This window comes from Rhinatrema bivittatum, chromosome 6 (assembly GCF_901001135.1).
Source record: "Rhinatrema bivittatum chromosome 6, aRhiBiv1.1, whole genome shotgun sequence".
In the NCBI taxonomy this organism is placed as follows: domain Eukaryota; kingdom Metazoa; phylum Chordata; class Amphibia; order Gymnophiona; family Rhinatrematidae; genus Rhinatrema; species Rhinatrema bivittatum.
The window spans coordinates 253,887,998-253,907,774 of NC_042620.1; the positions used below are offsets into that span (position 1 = coordinate 253,887,998).

Sequence of the window (19,777 nt, forward strand, 5' to 3'; positions counted from 1 at the left end):
CGCCATGTTCCTGATGACGTAAGGGCACGCGCTCCAGACTTGTACCGGCAAGGGCGCAAACCTCGGGGGCATCCCCCCGTAGTGATGTCATCTGCTTCCAACATAAAAGGTCTTTGCTTGCAACTACGAATCGAGTTAGCAAGGAGGAATCTTTCTCCACTGCTCTGCCTCTACAAACTTACCTAGAGGTATCCGCTCCTCGGGGGCCCCGCTCTCTCTTCTTGATTTCAGATACAGGACGGAATCCAGTACTCGCTCCATGAGGGCCTACGTTCCTGAAGACTCAGAAGACCCCTATTGCCTGGAAGCGATCGCAGTCGTGAACACTGGGAGTTCTATTCAGATAGGAACTGGTACTCACTCCACGAGGGCCTATGTTCCTCAACTCTCCTAAACTCTCTTCTATTCCAGAAGCCAGCTCATATACAGTTATTGTGAGTTACTATTTCAGACTGCCTACAGGAACCAGTACTCGCCTGTGGCTCCTGTTCCTGAATACTGAAGACACTCTGTTGCATAAGAGGACCTTACAGACATCTACCATTGTGAGTGTATCATCCACTACTGGTTATGTATCCAGCATACCCGGTCTACTCACTACCTATAGTCTCTCTCTACAGCTCAGCAACTCAGAGATCGCTATTCCAGTATCTGAAGGACTTCAGCCCGGCCAAGCACATCAGCTCACTACTGCCACCTCTGGTGGTTCTACTTCCAGTCTAATAAAGAACTATCTGTGTTTCTCAATACTCCAGCCTAGCTGGTGGTTCCTCTCAGGATCTCCTGTTGGGGGCGCTGTCATCTACAATCGGCCCAAGGATTCACCATTTCTACTAAGTGTTCATTCCTTACACTAATAGAGCGGTATTATATCATCTACCACTCTGTGGGAGCTAACCACATTAGTTCACTATTCTGCCTACGGAGTATCATCACTGTTACTCCTTCAAGGGAACAGATCCATAACAGATTGCTACTTCAGTACAGAGATTATATTAAGTGCTAACTCCCTAGTGGATCTGTCTCAGATTGCTCAACTCCAAAGCAGAATTATAACAGAGTGCTAGCTCTTTCATTCTACAGGAACCAGCACATACCAGGTTGCCAACTCTGCCCTCCTGGCGGGGTTAGCCATATCAGACTGCCAACTCCTCCCCTCGGAGGAGCTGGTCGATACAGACTGCTAACTCCACCCTCTTGGCAGGTTGAGCCACAACAGTTTGCTAACTCCTCCTCCCAGAGCAGCTGGAACCTAATAGATTGCTAACTCTGCCCTCCTGGCGGGATGAGCAATAACAACTTCATTGTACTCACTATCTCAGTTTCTCTTCACTATAGCACAGCTATTGTGGGATCGCTGTTCCAGAGCCCTGAGGGACTACAAGCACAGCTGGGCTTCATCTTTGCTCACTCCTGCCACCTCTGGTGGCTCCTCAATACTGTTAATAAAAGATCTATGTGTGTTGTGTGTCCTAAGCTGAGTCTAACCTGTGGCCCCTCACGGGACTTCCCCCCCGTGGGCGTGGTCAGCAGCCACAGTGTCCAAGGGTCCACTCAAAACCTTACAAACAATAACAGAACCCTGTTTATAAGAAAGCAAACTTGCTTTATATTCACTTTGCTTGTACCCTTGTATTTCATATATAGTGAAAACTTATATCAAACTTAGATTATTTAATTATATTAAATATGTATATTTTTTTTTTCCCTTTTTATGCAAGTAATTCTTTTTAAACTCTGTCCTGTACAAGAGCATCATTTCACATTCCTGATTTGTCTTTCTTGTTAGAGCAAAAGTCTATAAAACCTGTATTCCCATTTTTGTCCACATATATTTGCCTTTATCGCCATTTCAGATATCATCATAGCTAACATGGCCCAATTGCATCTAGTATGTGTTACTCTGTACTGTACGTAGTACTTGGGGAGGTTGGGGAACCTGGCTTGTCTGACTCTGTGCTAATGAATTTTTCAGCTGTTCCCTCCAGGAGGTGGAGGACAGATTGAAGGCAGAATGGCTCAGCTTATCTGCTCAGAGCAGTATGGGTCCAGCCTGACACGGAGATATATCCAGAGGGAGGATGGACGACTGGCCTGCATCTCCGGGCAAAGGGAAGGCAGCTATCGTTCCTTCTGTCTTTTTTTCATGGTGAGTAACAGAGTGAAAGTCAGATGGAAAAGTGATAGGATTTGATAGACAGACTCTGGCTCATAGGTTGAACCCCCCCATTTTCTAAGATTCTCCATGGTACAGACCCCGACACCAGTACTATAATACTCTGTGCTGAAAAGGGGTGTGTGTGTGTGTTAATCATAATTTGCAAATAAAATAAATTTGGTTCTAAGTTGATTGCTTATGCCTAGTAGAATCACTATCGTCTGGTTTTTCACCAGCTCTTGATATTCTCTTCCTATAAAAACATCTTTAAAATAATATTGTGGCTCACCATTTCCTCACATTGCTTCTTCAGAATTGGGAAGAGAATTTTTTTACCATTGGGAAGTATAATCAACAGAGGTTCTGCAGGGATTTTTGCCCTGGATAAGCACAAATAAGTACCTTTAAGCATGAGGCATTTAACAAAGGTTATGGTGTGTGGACTGAGGTCTCTCCAGTCATATTCTAGCCGATAGGAAATATTCAACCACAGCGTGCACTATAGCCGCAAGATTGTGGGAGCACTCACCAATGACCGTGTTTTTCACTCTCTCTGTGTGGAGACAGGTTTGGTGAGCCTAAGGCATGTTTGCACTATCACTTTTGCCTCTGTTAGTCAGGAACTAGAGGGGAGCAGTGAATGAATTGTCATCTTGCAAGTTAAATGATGAAATACACTGATGCAGGCTTGTTCACTTTTATGTGTACAGTCGGTGTTTCTGCCTCAGGGCTACCCAGAGAGCGTCAGTAAAGATTACCTGATTTACCAGATCTGGGACACATTGCAGGTGAGATGAAAGACAAGAAAAAGGGGGCACAGATAACAGTATCTAGATAAAAGGCTGTTAAGTTTGTTTTTGTTGAGAAAATTGCTTTGCCTTGGGCTTTGTACAACAAAATATGACCTCATGGGAAACAGCAGCAATCTGCACTATGGGCAGGAGATGGTGTATTAAATTTACTAATGAATTGTTAATACAGCATTACTAATTAGGTTTTCTAAAATATTCACCATTGTTTCCTGGTTTGCTCTAATTCCTTATATTTTGTGCCCTCAGAGTCAACATTTTTATATATTTTTAAATTTTTTTAAAATAAAAGGTGTGAATATAGCTATAGATCTGCTGCTTTTAAGTGTCTTTTTCCTCGAGTCCTGCCATGCTGTATTAATATTTTAGACTAAGGGTCCCCAAACTATGACCCATGGGCCATATCTGGCCCGCAGAGCTCATTTGGCTAGCCCATGAGGCTTTTCCTACATACAACCGGATTTGCCCATGGAGAAATTTTTTTTTTTTTTTAATTAAATTAACCCACGGCTGGCAGGGGAAAAAAGTGCTGGAACTGCACCATTGATTGATGCTGCTGGTAGGGAGGACAGGCCCCACCAGCAGAATAGGCACTGGTACCGTGCCACCAATTTTTGGCTTCTGATTGGTGTCATGGTTTCACCTGTTACACCAGCTGTCCATGTCAAGGTTCAGCCTGCTGTGCAGTCTTCCTTCCACCAGGAGCCCTCGGTGAACTTTGCCCATAGCCTTGCTAAGAATGGTTACACCATGCCCAAGCCTCAGCCCCATTTAACCCTGCCTTGTTATTACCTAGTTGCCTCTTCATAGAGTTACCTTGGCCTCTCATTCTTGTCTTGCTTTTCTGCCTTGCCCTGTGGCCTCTCTTAGCCTCCTGCTTCACTTTCTGTCCTCCCAGATCTCCTTGCTTTCTCTGACCTCCCAGACCTCCTTGCCTTGCTCTCTGGCCCCCTGGGCCTCTCTGCCTTACCTTATGGCCTCCAGGCCTGCTAGGTTCTCATACCCAGCCTTGCACCCTGTAGGGCTTCCTTGTTCATTATTGCCTGTTCTGTCTAGTCTAGTCCTGTCCGATCCTTGTTCTGCCTTGCACCATCCTGTCTAGTTCCTTCTCTGTTTCCCAGTCCTTGCCCTTGTCCCTGGTTCAGCTTATACACTATATCCAGTCCCCAGCCTCTGTATGTATCCAGTCCTAGCCTATGCCCAGTATCCAGTCCTCCATTCCAGCCTGTCTGTGCCATAACGTCCAGCCTGTGCCTTACCTCATTTCCTGCCTGTGCCTGCCCTGCCTTGTCCAGCCTGTCCTGCCTTATCCAGCCTGACTTACCATGATGTTCTGCAGAAGAAGCCAAACCTTGCTGGTCCCCAGAATCAAAGGGCTCAACCTGCAGGGGATGGAGCTGGCTAAGCAGAAGATAAACCCAAGCCTTGGCCTGCGGTCCTGCCCTACATCTGCAAGAGTGCACCCAGAGTCCAGCCTGCACCCATATGACAGTGGGGAAGCCAATGGCAGAAGAGGCACCAAGACCTTTACCATGTTGGAGGCCACTGCCGGGGAGGCCAGGATCTACCAGTAGCAGAAGACTCCTGGTTCAGTAAAAGATGAACAAAGCCACTAGCGGGGAGGCCAAGTCCTGCTAGTATGAAGAGAAGTATGTGTGTGAGGGAAGGGAAGAGAGAGAAAACAAGGGACTGAAGGGGAGGGAAAGGAGGAAAGTGGAGGGAGTGAGGAAAAGTGGGTAGAGTGAGTGAAGGAAGAGGTGAAAAAGGGAAGAGAGAATTTAGGGGAGGGAAATGAAGGCAGTAAGGAGAGAGGAGGGGAGGGATTAGAGGAGTGAGAGAGGAGGGAAGGGAGTGAATGAAAGGGGGAGGGGTAAGAGTGAAAGTAAAGGGAAAATAGGGAGTACACCACCCTCACACATGCCTGTACATTGGTGGGGGAGCAGATGTTGAGGAAGGGGAATCCAGGGAGCAGGGTTCTAGTGGGGTGTGGAAGGGTTACCAATTTGCAGAAAATCTAGAAATATTATTACCGGCATGTTATTTGCCACAACTTGGGAACCCTTTTTTCTCTCTCTTTCGAGTGTTTCAAATCATCCAAAGGGCTTTCCTCAACCTGCTGGCCCATCCTCAACCTGCTCAGGAAACTCCAAGGGATCCCTGACCCTCTTGAGGATTTGGAATTTTCTATGTGGCATTTCCCTTGAAATATTTGGGGGCCCCTATTTTAGACTTATTTAGTGTGATTCTTGTATGGGTTCTAATGAAGGTTTGCTTTCCAGATGTGTCCATTCCTGTTTTGCACATACCAACATAATGCCTGCATGATGCTCTTATGAAGATATTTTCTTCAAACTTTCCAAGATGTTTTCTCCTGGGCTTTTGTTCTCCTTAGACTTTGTCTTTTGTTGTCAGGCATTTGCAAGCAGTATCACTGGGACTCTGGCAACCCAGGCCATGCTGCGGGGGGTCGGAGTTGGAGATAACACAGCTACAGTTACTGCAGCCACAGTCACATGGATAATGAAAGGTCAGAATTTTGGAAAATGCATTCATATCCAGGTTTCCCTTGTTCCTATTCTTCCTTTGTCTTGTCCTTCATTATAGATCCTGATCCCTTTTTACTTCTTCCATGGAATTTTGTCCTGGTTTATTTCTGCAGATGGCACAGGGATGCTGGGGAGGATTCTGTTTGCATGGATAAAGGGGTAAGATGACCTTCTCTCTGTGTCCTATCACCCACCAGCCAAACATACATTTATAAAATACTTGTGTAGGCCCCTTAACCCCAGCACAGGACCTCCTGTTGCCAACATATACTGATGCCCATAATAAATCTTTTACAGTTTGCTAAAGCTGGCAATGCCAGAAGAGAACTACTTAAGATTTATAAGAGCATGCATGGGGGTTCTGCCTTTAATAGGTCGGCTCCATCACTGACTGAAAGTGATGTATTTGCAATCTTTTATTCTAGGAAAAATTTCTCACATTCTTTCTAAAGTATTGTCAGGACAGTCCCTTCCCCAGGATAGTAATGTAGAGGCAGGAGTGAAAGTTGGGCAGATTCTAGCTACTAAAATTTTAGAGAATGTCTCTGTCTCTGTCTCTGCTCCTAGGCCAGCTTTGTTGTCTCAGTTTTGGCCAGTTACAGATTTTGAGGTTGGAAAAGTTTTGTCAGAAATTATTACCTCAACCTGCTGTTTTTTGATTCGGGCCCATCATTTTTAGTTAAGGTGATTAGGGTCAATCTTATTCCCTGGCTGGGACAAATTATAAATATGTATCTGCTGAAAGATGTATTACATCATTCTTTGAAACATGCAGCATGTCATGGTCTGACAAGCTGGAATCAGGGAGCACCCCCACAGAAATGAGAGAGGACTGTAAGGCAGGGCTAGAGCTGGTCTTCTGCCTAACCAGTCCTCTCTGCTCTTTGGGTTCTGGGGGCCAGTAGGACTTTCCTCCTGGCGAACATTATAGTTTGTGCTCAATTCATGCACAGGATGGAAGCTGGAGACAGGTTGGGAGCTGGATCCAGGCAAGGCTTGAGGGTAAGACTGGTACTGAGGACAGATAGGGATTGGATACAGGTAGGACTTGAACCAAGGACAAGGGAAAGGCCTGGGAAACAGACAGTGGGCAGAACTGGAATAGGTAGGACAAGGACAAGACTGGATAAGGACAAGGATAAGGACAGATTACGACTGGACAAGGACAGGACCAGACAAGCAACAGAGAACAAGAATGTCCAAACAAGACACACGGATGGCTAGGCACAGCTTGGGGGCCCAGAGGTCACAAGGAAGAGCAGAAAAGACCAAAAGGACACCGAACAAAATAAGTAGACCTGAAGGCCACAGAGCAGGGCCAGGAGGCCCAGAAGGGCCAAAAGCAAAGCAGGTAGGCCTAGAATGCCTGGAATGGCAGGAGGCCCAAGGTAGGCCCCAAGACAAAGTAGAAGGCTTGTGTAGGCTGCAAGGCAAGGTAGAATAGCAAGATAGAGGTGGCCAGTTCAAGGAGCCAAGCTGACTCAGTGAAGAGGCACTGAGGGACTGGAAAGGCTGGGTTAAGTAGGACTGGGGCTGAGGCATCAGGTGATCAGTGAGGAGGTAATTTGCACAGCTGGAAGCAGGGCTCACTGAGGATGCCTGGTGGAAGGGAGGCTGCACAGCAAGTGGAACTGTGGCATGAAGAGGCTGCATAATGGCTGAAACTGTGATACAGCAGTTCGCCCAATATTAAAAATGTTTTCATTGGACCATGATATAGTGGACAACTGTCATCCAGTTTCAGATGTCCCCTTTTTGTCTAAAAAGACAGGAGTCGAGTGACACCTTAAAGACTAATTAATGCATGCATCTGACGAAGTGGACTCTGTCCTCGAAAGCTCTTGCTTTAATAAATTAGTCTATAAGGTGCCATTCATCCTTTTTGCTACACCAGACTAACATGGCTAACCCTCTGAAGATTTCTGTCTAAAGTAATTAAATCTTCCATTTTAAGGCAATTATAGAAACACATGGGCAACTGCAGTTTTCCTGATTCTGTCAATCTGGCTCTGACTCTTGTATTAACTTCTGAAATCTAGGCATCATAAGAAGTTGCCATACTGGGTCAAACCAAGCATCCTGTTTCCAACAGGGGCCAAGCCAAATATTAAATAGATCCCATGCTATTAATACCAGTAATAGCAGTGGCTATTCCTTAAATCAGCTTGATTTAAAAGCAGTTTATGGACATCTCCTCCAGGAACTTATGCAAACCTTTTTTAAACCCAGCTACACTAATTGCCCTAACCACATCTTCCAGCAATGAATTTCAGAATTTAATTGGAACAGTCCCTGCATTATGATTCTACTAGGCTTCTTCTCAGCTTTTAATCTGAGTATCTAATTCTTTTTTTGAATAAATGTTAGATTTTTAAATATCAAAAAATGTAGAATTGTCTAGCCCAAAGATGAACCAGGATTGTTAGAAAGCATCTGGGGAAAACCTCATATAGTGCCTTTGTTAGGCTACGGGTGCCTGAAGGGCTACAGGTGCTCCAACCCCACGAATGTGGATGATGGATGTGTTATAATCATTGGTTGCCCCAGAGCGTGTGATGCTTTCATGTAATCTTAAAGCTATCACGTAAATCAGGTATAAGTCCACTATAGTGGATATGCTGGTGCACTAATGCGTGTTTTACCAGTTGGTTGTGCTCACTGCAATGGCGCCAAGATCATTCATGAAGTATCTTCGTGCTGTCTGTGTATTTATCCCGACATAGCAATGTTTCGAAAATCAGTTCTTCGTCAGGGAAACACTTGTAAGCATGATGTTGGCACTTTAAACATTAATATCGGCACTGTCCTAGATACCTGAAATGATAGTGTGCAACACAATCCTTAAGGTGATGCAATAACATCTATGTACAGACGGAGGCAAATTGTTATGGACACTTACTTGATTTGAGAGAGTCAATGATGCGTCTAAAATCGAGACTGCCTGAGCGCTACAAAACATATTAAAAGTATCAATAGATACCCGTAAGTTGAAAAGAAGACATTAGTTGAGACATCTCTTAAAAGCTTACGTGCGCAATCTGAGTCTGCTGCATCCGTCCGATCTGACATTGACAGTCGGGCGCTACGAGACGCTGACCTTTAAAACAAAAAATCCCGCCAATTTTGGGAAAGCGGAAATGACGTGCGAGTCCAAAAATGGGCAGGTCTGTCATAGGGAGGCCATTTTGAGTTGGATGGGAAACCCTAAGCTCCAAAAATGGGCTTATACGTCATGCAGGGGCCATCTTGAAAAAAGTGAAGAGACATACAGCAATCCAAAAATGGGCTGATGTATCATCAGGAAGCCCTATATTATGAAATATTGCTAAATTAAAGTAAACCATTCTACTTTTTCATTGAGACTAGAGGGCTCTACACTCCGGAGCCGAAAAATCCATTGATTTTCTTTGTAATTCAGAATGGACTGTCTATCTCTCCCACGCCAAGCATGTGGAATGTGTTCAATGATCAACCACCGTAGATCCTCAAATGTATGGTTCTGAGTTAGGCAGTGTGTCACAACTGGTGCTTTTGTGTCTTTGTTTTTAAGACAACTTTTGTGTTCAGGTAGACAGATCTTGATTTTGCGTTTAGTCTGACCAACGTATATCAATTGACATGGACATACGAGACCATAAATTACAAAGCTGGTGTTGCAATCTACTTGTTGTCTTCTATGAATTGTAATGCCACTTTTGGGATCTGTCCAGCTTGTGCTTGTGTGCAAAATCCACATTTTTCACATCTGACCTGACCTTCTGCGTTGGAACTGAATTTAATGGAGGGAGCAGCTCTTACTACATATTATTTTATGTTGACCCCCTGGAGTAAGAAAACATCGGTGGAGACTGGAAGATTTGATGTGGACTGAGGACATGCCAGTTTTCTAAGATCGCACGTTTGATGTGTTGAGTCAAAATTGTGTGTGGTAAAACACAAATAAATTTGGTTCCTTGTGATCTATTTCTGTATTGAAGTAGTTGATCTCAGCCTGAAAATTTGGCTCGTTTGAAAGCCCTTTTGATACTATAAATGGGATAACCTCTCTAAAAAACATTGTCCAAGGAGATTAACTTGTGTGAGAAAATCCTGTTTGTCAGAACAAATTCCTCGAATGTGGAAGAATTGTCCAACCGGTAGACCCTCTTTAAAACGTCGTGGGTGGTGATTCTCAAATCTGAGAAAGTTATTCCTATCTGTGGGTTTGTGGTGTAGAGTGTTCCGAATACCAGTAGATGTTATCATGATGAGGATATCCAGAAATGCTAGTTGATTGTGATGATACGATAAGGTAAACTTTAAATGGGGATGTGCTTGATTGAGCCAGGTATGGAATTGTGACAAATGATCTTCTGTGCTCATCCAGATAAAGAATGTCATCTATGTATCTTGATCATTGCCTCACATAAGTGAAAAATTATGATGGATAGACTATGGTTTCTTCAAATTTGGATACAAATACATTTGCGACGCCAGGAGCCACTAGCGAGCCCATGGCCACTCCATGGATTTGTAGAAAATATTATTCAAACGCAAAAAAGTTGTTAAAGAGGACCAATTCTGTCAATGACAATAAAAACTGTGATGGAATGCGTTGAGGTTGTGGTCTACTTGTTAGAACTTCTTTTACCAAATCTAATGCTTCCTCTTGCGGAACATTCGTGTAAAGTGCTTCTACATCTAAGCTGACCAATAATGCTTCTTGGGGTATGGGGTCTAATTGGGAAAGCTTTTGGAGCATGTCCGATGTATGTTGTACATATGATGAGGCCCGTGTAACAGCCGGTTGTAAAACTGCTAGAACTAGCGTTTGAAAAGCTTTGATTTGTGGGTCTATTGGACCTGGTGGGAGCCATCTAGATTTGGGTTTGACGATAGACATGTCTTGCTTGACATCCGGCTGTGCGGAAAAATGTAGTTTGATCATTAGGGACCGAAAAAATTTATGTAATGCTATTCTGCATTGAAAGGGGTCATGCTGATTGGTGGGTACATATGATAAGCCTTTACTTAACACTGATTCTTCATCAGGGGTCAATACATGATGCGATAGATTTACTATCGGCGATTGTCTTGCTTCTGAGAGCGTGTAAATGGTTTGTGCCATGATGTGTCTTCCTCCGCTGTTCGTGATTGGTTGATTTTTTTTTTTTTTTGCCTCGAGCTCGAAAAGGTCTGGACATTTGTTTGCGTCTGTCTAAAAAAGATTTCGTTGATCTGGCATCTGAGTGTTCATCTGAGGAATCATCCGAGGCTGCAAAGGTAACTTGTCTGGGTTTAGAAGATGGTTCCTCTTGAGGATGCAACCAAGAGTAAACATTGTCATTGGCATAGTCATTTTTGTCCCTATTGAATTTGGAGATTTTATTACGTTTGATATCTGTTTTAAATTTGTCAATGGATTGTTGAAGTTCTTCTAAAGATGTTTGAATGATATCAATGGTGGCACTCTGTTTGTATTTGTCCTCTACTACCACAGTCTCTGCTTTGATTTCTTCAGAGGTAATCTTGGTGTATTCTATAATGAGCAGCATTAAGTCCAGTGAACATTTGTTCAAAATGGCTGCCCATTTAGCCAGAAAATCCGGATGATCGGTGAACATAAGTGGAGCTTTATTCATCCGCAGACCTCTGGGAATAAGTTGTTGTTTAACGTATTCTATAAGTTTTCCCCAGATGCTTTCTAACAATCCTGGTTCATCTTTGGGCTAGACAATTCTACACTTTTGATATTTATTAAGTGTCTAGCATTATTGGATCTCATTTTTTGTGTATTTATAGAAGATTTTTAAATATAACAGCAGGGCAAAGTCGACATTTACCAAAAATTAAACTGTGACAGCCCACACCCACAAATTGCTTAAAAATACAATATTCATACCCACAACATATCCCCACTTCTCTGTCCCCAAGCCCTCCTCTTAACCATATATCAAAGGGCTCCAAAGCTCCTTCAAGAGCAGATACTTTGTCTCTCTGAAATGCATTTCATTTCTCTGTATAATACACTCCATATATGATTAAACAAATACATATCATTAGGCACCTTCACCTTCCTCCAGTGCACTGCTACTTCATACTTAGCAGCCAGAAGGATATGCAAAACCAAGGTGCCAAGCTTAAGTGGAAGGTCATACATTTTAGCATTAAGCATAAATATCTGGTTTCAAATCCACCATAAAAGTGGTGGTACCAAAAAGGAATAAGAACAGAACATCCCCCACCAAATATGGGCCATAGTGTCTATACCACTGCATCCCCATTTGTCAACCATCGGATACCAAGTTATATATTTTCTTTAATATATGTGGTATGAGATACTATCATTTTACTATAGATAAGGACAGGACTAGCTTAGGACTGGACAGCTAAGGTGGTCGATATAAAAGACTTAGTTGTTCTCCTCTGAATGTTCTACTACTCCTCCCCAAAGAATAAGGAAGATCATTTTCCCATATTACCTCACCTTTGTTTCCCTTCAGATGGGGGAAACAACCTACTATAAACTTTTTAAATGAATTCTCCTGCGAAGGAGTGACTGGGCCCCTTTGAAAATGTGCGCGATGCACGCAAGGCCCAGCCACGCACATAACCCCCGTTTTTTACACGTGTGGCCGTTTTAAAATTTGGCCGAATATTTTTTAAATAACAGTTGATACTTCATCAGAGTGTTTAACCTTCTAACATTGTAAGACAGAATCTCAAGGGAAGGCATGAGCACTGAGAACAACATAGCCCCAAACACTTCAAAGCCATAACCAAAACTCCCCTGCCCCACATCCCTCTTATCCAAGCCCCCCTTCTTTCCCTTCCTCTGTTTCAACTCCAAATCCCTCCACCCCAACTGCTCCTTCCCAACTAGTGGACGAGTCCTCAAAGGATTGACATTCCAGACCTGAAGGCCATTAACATCCAGGTGGGATTACTTCCACATATTGGCTCTAACCAGAGAGCTCTAAGTTGAAAAGTCTCAAGCAAGAACAACAGAAGAAGTTAACAATATCAGCTGCAAACACTTCTGTAACTTATAGAGAGGCAGAGTTGGTCTGCAAAGGCTACACAACTGAAGATGAAAGATTCTCAGTGCACTTCGAGCAAAAACTAATACCCACAAGATTAAAGTCAGTGTTTGCTTTCTTGCTTGCTGCCAGGTGGCACTCTCTGCCATTTCAGAAAGTCCTTTTTCACACAGATATCTCTGCCAGCTTAGCAGCTTGTTCCTCTTGCCCCAGTATCTCAGGACACAGACCAGCTCTTGATAGTACCTTTTTCCTTTCTTCCACTGATTTGACTCTGACGGTCATGCCTTCCACAGAAAAAGAGAAGCCAAAGGGAAACTGCTAGCTCTATTTTAAGAGCTGCTGTGTTACCTTTCATTTCTCTGTGCTGCCTCAGTCATTGGGGACAAGTCATTGGAAATCTCCAGCTCTGGCTTTCAACACAATTTTTTTAAATGTTTTATTTAACAATCCCACAATGAGACACTACAGCATAATAAAGAGGTAAATATCATTACACTGGTGTTGACAAAAAGCTTTATCAGATCAAATGCAGGTTACATATCCATTGAAGTAAGCTATAATATCTTGGGGCAGATTGCTCCTCTGAGTGCCAAGAGCCCTATGTGCTTTTTCTATGGCAATCTGAGAGAACAACTGGAGTGGACTTGCCATTATTTAGGAAGGACTGAGAGAGTTTTTGGATCACATCTGTACAGTCGACAGCTGGTTTCAGGAAGACCTCTACTATGGAGTTAATTGTGTCTCAGTCTGTTCTCTAAGTCTTCCAGTTTCTCAAATGTGTCCGCATTGGTTATCTGCAAGGCCTCAGATCCCTTTCGCAGTTCAGTGAGTTGCTCCGAAATCTTATCTATCTGCTGCTCCATCTCAGGTCCATAAGCTTATTTCTGAACTCTGATTATTTCTAGGATCTTCTGTTTCACCCCTGGAAGATCTTGCTTCAGCTCCTAGAACAATGCTTTAATTTTTGGCATGGGAGAATTCTCTTACCACAGTTCTCATTTTCTATCCTTCACTTGTGCCCTCCGAATCAGAGGAGACCTGCTCTTGTGCCATGTGTGCCTTGAGTACACTTTTCACACCTGCCTTCCCACACCAAAGTATGCTTTGATTTCAGCTGTTGTTTTTCTGTGCATGGACATTCTGAATGTATTAAGCCACCAAGATTCACAAAAAGAAATCTATTTACATTTATTAAAATTTATGAATCACCTAACACTAAAAGTAGGTCTAGACTGTGTACAAGGGAACATTTAAATTATAGTAAAACATAAAAATAAACTAAAATAACAATATGACATAAAATATGCAATGTACAAAAAACAATGAATTAAAATAAAATGTAGTCAGTTAAAATGCTAATTAAAATAATAAAACATTAAAGATAGGCTGACTTAAAGAGAAAGGTCTTTAAAAGCTCTCCAGAACTTTTGATTGAGTCACACTGACGTAGCTCGATTGGTAAAGAATTCCTGAGGACTGGACCGGCAGTTGAAAAGGAGCATTCTCGAGTAATATGTAAGCATGTGACTCTGTGGGATGGAACATCTAATAAGCCCCGCTGAGAGGAATGCAAATTTCTTGAGGGTTTGTAAAATTTTAAAATAGCATTAGCCCATGAACAGGATTGATCAGAAACCAGTTTGAAAATTGTCATGGCGATTTTATATTTAATTCTTTCAACAATTGAGAGCCAATGTAACTCAATCAAAACTGGGGTGATGTGATCAAATCATTTCAAACTGTTGATTAAGCGAGCCGATAAATTTAACAAAAGCTGTAATGGTCGTAGAGTTGAATGCGGAAGGCCAACATAAAGACTGTTACAGAAGTCAATAACTGGAAATATTGAAGCTTGCAATACAGTACGAAATTCCAGAGCGTGTAGAAGTTTCGTTAGACCCGAGATAACATGCAGCCTAAAGAATCCTTTTTTGATTACTTGAGTGACTTGAGATCGAAATGAGAGGATGCTATCTAACAACACCAAGACTTTTGACTTGACGCTTAATTTGAAATTTTGAATTGTTCAGGTAAACGACTTTTTCAGTGAAAATAGAATAAGAACTAAATATAGTCTTAGACACATTTAACGAGAGCTTATTGTGATTTAACCAGGCTTTAAAAGCTTAAAAGAAAGTCTGAACCACACGAGTTTCTTAGGCAGCCATCACAGTCTGTGACCTCAATTCCTCCTTGATTATCTGATTCTTTTGGAGAGAATGGATTTGAGGGATGATACATCAATGGTTTTCATCATGTCTCAAAAATTGGATTTAATAGTTAGTACCAAGGCCTCCGTTTCAGCTCCATTTTCAAGTTGCGTGCGCCAGCCAACCCTGGCACAGCGGAAAATGGCCGCTGTACCTGGAGCCTCTGATCCTGCCCCTTTTTGCAAGCCCTGGGACTTACACGCATCCCGGGGCTTTAGGCCTGGCATGCGTAACCCTTTGAAAATCCAGCCCATATAATTCTTTATAGTCCATTGTGAATTATCTGGTGATTTTTGAAAGATTTTGTGTAACACAATCCTTTACCATAATTAGTATATTTAAAATGGTTACACATAAACCCAGTGTACTTGTGGCACTTGAGGACTGGAGTTGGCCACCACTGTCCTATAGTGCTCTTTACTGGTCTATTCTCTTACTTACTTGTGCACCTTCATCAACCCTTAGATACGTCTACACTGCTCAAGTTCTTTTATGCTACATTCTTCAGTCCAAGAGAGATTTTCTAGTTTTGCTTCATTTTCCTTGGTGTCTGACATCTTTATGAGACCCCTTTTTTTTTCTCCAGGAGTAATAGTGTATGTGTCTGTACAGCACTGCGTACATTTTGTAGCATTATATAATTAATCAGTAGCTTGAGCTCTAGCAACATTTCAGATTTTCTGTTGCATTTCTGTTCTTTCTTCCAACAGGAGCAAGTTGGACTGTGATGCTAAGAAGTGGAGGTGAGTGTGAGGGGAGCACAAGGGTGCCTGGGTAAGGACAGGAGCATGGTATATGCTAGAGCTGTGGGGTTGTTGGTGTACATTAGTGAAAGGAGATGCCTGTGAATCCACAGATCAATAAAACAGATGCTATCAATATCAAAACACATACTTTAGTGTACAGAAATGTACAATGTTTGGTTGTACAAATAAAGCAAAGCTAATGATTTCAAACAGAGAATAAACAAAATTTAAATAGAAGCAGAAGCTCTCTCTATCATCGACACATATTTTGGTCTTGCACAAATGATCCTCTTTGGAGGAATTCATAAGATGAAACGAGTAGACCTAGATTAAAGTTTGAACATTTTCTTTTCCTATTTGGTTCATAAGACTTTGTGAACAGGCTTTCTGTGATAATAGTTACAAAAGATAAGTGAAAAACATTTGCAGAAAGATGTAGAGAGAACATGAAAAATCCAGAGTAAGGTAGATAATTTTATATGCTGATGATATTCTCCTTGTTTCTAACAAGTTGGGAAAGATCTATCCCAGCACTACTACAGATGTTGAGGACTTATAATCATTTGTCAAGTTACTTGATTAATAATACCAAATCCATTGCTATGGGTATCAGTACAAGTTATCTTCTACTGTGGGGGACAGGCTTTCCAGTATCGAGTTATTCAATAAAATATTTGGGTAGTAATATATTGGCGGACCTTTTATAAGTTAAATTTTCCAGATCCTCTTCAGAAGTTGACAGTTATTTAGTATGGTGGATGCAGTTTCCTTTGTCTCTGTTGGGAAGAGTGGTGGTGATTAACATGATGGTTTTACCACATTTGCTTCACTTTTTTCAACAGTTGGCCCTTAAGGGGTCTTTGTCTCTGTTGAGAAGGCTATAAGTTCATTTACCTGACAGGGAAAGATCCCCCAAATTAAAATTTCCACTTTAGAGCTGTTGAAGGAAAACAAGGGTCTAGATATTCCTATTCTATATCTGTATCTGTCTGCATGGCTGGTGGGGATTCAAGGCTGGGTAAGTGGTGATATGATGGCATATTCTTGGTGTGAGCTGGAGGAGTTGCAAGCTCAGGGATATAATCTGGCTTCACTGCTGGGCTATCCCTCAGCTTTACCAACAGTGATGAAGATAGGAAGGTGTAGTCTAATCTTATCTCATACACTTAGGATTTGATCTCAAGTTCATAAGCGTATTGGGCTGAACCTTGCAATTTGTCTCCTACCTCTCCTTTAATATGTAACACTTTGTTATCACCAGTTACTTATTCTCTGGACTTATTGGGTTGGGGAGAACATGGGTTATGATTCTTAGGTCAGATCCTGCAGGGAGACTCCTTTAAGTCATTCAAGAACCTGGTGGTAGATGTTATTTCCTCCGTACTCAATTTTTATATCTAAAACTTAGAAGGGATTTTTTTCCGCAACAGGGGAGGCTATGAGCACATTATGAGACAAAACTGATATGGAAAAAATTATTTTCAAACAATCTTCAGCTAAGCTGAGTTCCCCTTTTCTTTATTTCTTACACAAGCAGTTGTATGACTCCATCATTATGACTAAGTCATTTACTGGGAAATGAAATTCTAATCTATCTTTGGTGCTGGATGCAAAGAGTGAAAGAAAAATAAATCTTATTCAAAGTATTTCATCGCTAATTAAACGAGTTGCAAACTCTATCGTACTGTGACTATCATAATGTACACTGTGGACTGCATTAATATCTTGAATCACTTGTGTCCAAATTAAGTGAATTGGATATAATCAAGAGTTACAAATATATGTGCCTTGTAAATACTTGCATTATTTTTTAGATTTTTATTATGTATTTAAAACAAATATATTCTTAGGGCTAATCCAGATGTTGGAAGATGTAAATCATAAGACTGGAGAAAGCCAGATGAAAACAGTCTAATGGCAAAAAAGGCTTGTAATGACCTACAGTCCAAAAATAATTGGAGGTTTCTACGTATGTTTAAACTTTTAACGTTTGCAAATTTTCAGTGCTTCCATGTCAGATACAGAATGTACATGAACCATTTAAGTTAATGATGTTTTATTATCTAATTTCTGTGCCACTGCAAACAAATTTCATTTTTTTTTTCATTTAGAATTGATTTAAATTGATTTCAGTTCTGGGTGTGGACCTCGTAAGTGAAGGAGATCTTGATCCCTGAAGCAGGGAGAGTAATCTCTTAAAACGTTGCAGTGTCAGATCCCCTGTGGTAAAATACCATGGGATTCACAAAATGGTAGTGCTGAGTACTGCCACTTTGTAAGTTTGGTGGTATTTTTCACTCTGGGGAAGTACTGCTGCTTAGTAAATGAACCCCCTTAGATTGAAAGCTCTGTGGAGATAGGGAAATATATATAGTACCTGAATGTAATCCACTTTGAAGGCTCAAGAAAGGCAGAATATAAATACAAAATTATTTTAAATTATAAGTTTCCATACCTAAACCAACATTCAGGCTTTCCATTTCTTTTCTCTTTATACCTCTTTTCTTACCACTGCACTCTATCTATCCCGAGCATGCTTTAAATTCAGGCAGTTTTGCTGTATACACACTCAGTATAGAAATATTCCTTATGTTTTCTCTGAGCCAGCATCCCTCCCTCAAACTTGGTTTCATGACCCCTGTGGCACCATGTGCAGTCAGAATGGCCAGAGAATAGATACAGGCTAGGCTCTGGCTGAATATTCAGGAACTTTATTAAGTTACATCAGAAAAAAACTCTGCATATCTTTGTAGTTCTTAAACAAAAGAAACCATATCGCAACCTAGTCTCTTGGTCTGGGCCTTTCCTAAAGTTCCTCCTGTTTCCCTGGAACCTCCTCTTCTCTTCTGGGCCTGGCTAGAAATACACCTTTCCCTCGGCCTCCTATTGGACCAGAATTCCCTGTTGTCTGGGGCTTAAGGTGGACTTGGTCAGATCTTTGGATCTGGTCCCTTAAGGTATTCTGGGGTTTTCTTGTGTTTACCCCTTCACACCCCTTATTCTTGAATATATTTTTTCTATGGAAGCCTATACGGTCTTGCACTGAACTGAAGCCTTCTTCAGTTTGAATGTTTCTATGATATCCTGCTTTCTTTTCTTTTTGCCAGTGAATACAATTTGAGTTCTTTAAGCCTCGCTATGCAAGAATTGTGTTGTAAATCCTGTACCAGTTTGGTAGTATTTTCACAGACGCATAGCAAATCTTGTGATGGCCAGTGATTTACATTTTCTGTTTGTACTTAACACATATCGTTCTTCAAACAAAGAAATCATACTCTTGATAAGAAACTGTTCAAAAGCAGAAAGAAATTCAACAGTCGGCGCCCAAGAGTAGTCATGGCCATACTGAAGAGACACCACAGACTCGCTCAGCAAAATTAAAGAAGAAAATAACACTTAAAAAGTAACAAAAACCCTAACCAGGTTGTGATGGAGTGACTCTGTTTCCCCCCTTTAACCTGTGCAGAACCAGGCATTTAGCCTGGTCCATCTTAAATCGTACAGAGAGAGAGTGCTCTGTGGGCAGGACCCTACTAGGAAGGGAGTGTGAGCCCAGCTGCGATCAGGAGGCCCCCACAATTCCAGGAGCAAGGAACTCCTGACCCTCTCTGAAGTTGTTGGAAGTATACTGCAAAGATAGGCAGTTATAGTCAGTGTGATTTTTCTGTTTGTTACTAAAAGTTGAGATTGTATTAGAAAAGGCTGGAATTGGTGTGGTTTTCTGCTCCCAGCCCAGAAGATTTGCTCATTCATCCTCACATATGGTGTTAGGTCAGGGAGAACAGAAAGAAGAAAAGTTTGTGTAACCCTGCCCAAGGAAGGTGGTTGGGACAGAAGAAAAGTGCTACAGAGCACTGAAGTTAAAGCTTGCTGGCTCAAAGAGGAGCACAGAATTAAAAAAAAAAAAAAAAGAGAGAGAGGAATTGCCTTTAAAACAGAGTGGTGTGTGGGCCTGGGAGAAAGCAGGTTTATGTTTACAGCAGATAAAGGAGGCAAGCTCTGTCTGGAGTTAGGGCTTGTACTCAGTGAAGTTAATGCCAGAAAGGCAGGGTTTTCTTTTTTACCATGAAGGAAAAAAAAAACCCCAAAGAGAAAAAAATCAGTTGTGTACTGTGGCCTCAGCAGGAAATGAAACTGCTAGTGAGTGCATAGAGTGTACCCTCCAACAGTAAGCTTTGGTTCTGTACTAAGCACCCGAATTCAGCAAGTGGAAGCATGACTGAAAGAAGTATGCAAGCTTTGATTCAGAACCTCCTGGAAGGGCAAAGGCGGTTACGGGAGAGCTT

At 41.9% G+C, this 19,777-nt stretch overlaps 1 protein-coding gene across 6 annotated transcripts in view; it reads left to right on the forward strand.

Moving 5' to 3' along the window:
- Positions 1–19,777, forward strand: part of C6H16orf58 (chromosome 6 C16orf58 homolog) — a 74,452-nt gene that overhangs the window by 29,093 nt on the left and 25,582 nt on the right. For 5 of the 6 annotated variants that reach the window (XM_029606823.1, XM_029606826.1, XM_029606824.1 and 2 more), the window contains 5 exons: positions 1,976–2,149; positions 2,869–2,946; positions 5,380–5,494; positions 5,627–5,672; positions 15,456–15,488. In XM_029606823.1, coding sequence (XP_029462683.1) covers positions 2,015–2,149; positions 2,869–2,946; positions 5,380–5,494; positions 5,627–5,672; positions 15,456–15,488 — 407 coding nt within the window. In that variant the 5' untranslated portion in view covers positions 1,976–2,014. Of the gene's footprint in view, positions 1–1,975; positions 2,150–2,868; positions 2,947–4,306; positions 4,617–5,379; positions 5,495–5,626; positions 5,673–15,455; positions 15,489–19,777 lie in introns of those variants that run through there. The other variant, XM_029606828.1, reaches the window with a different exon arrangement.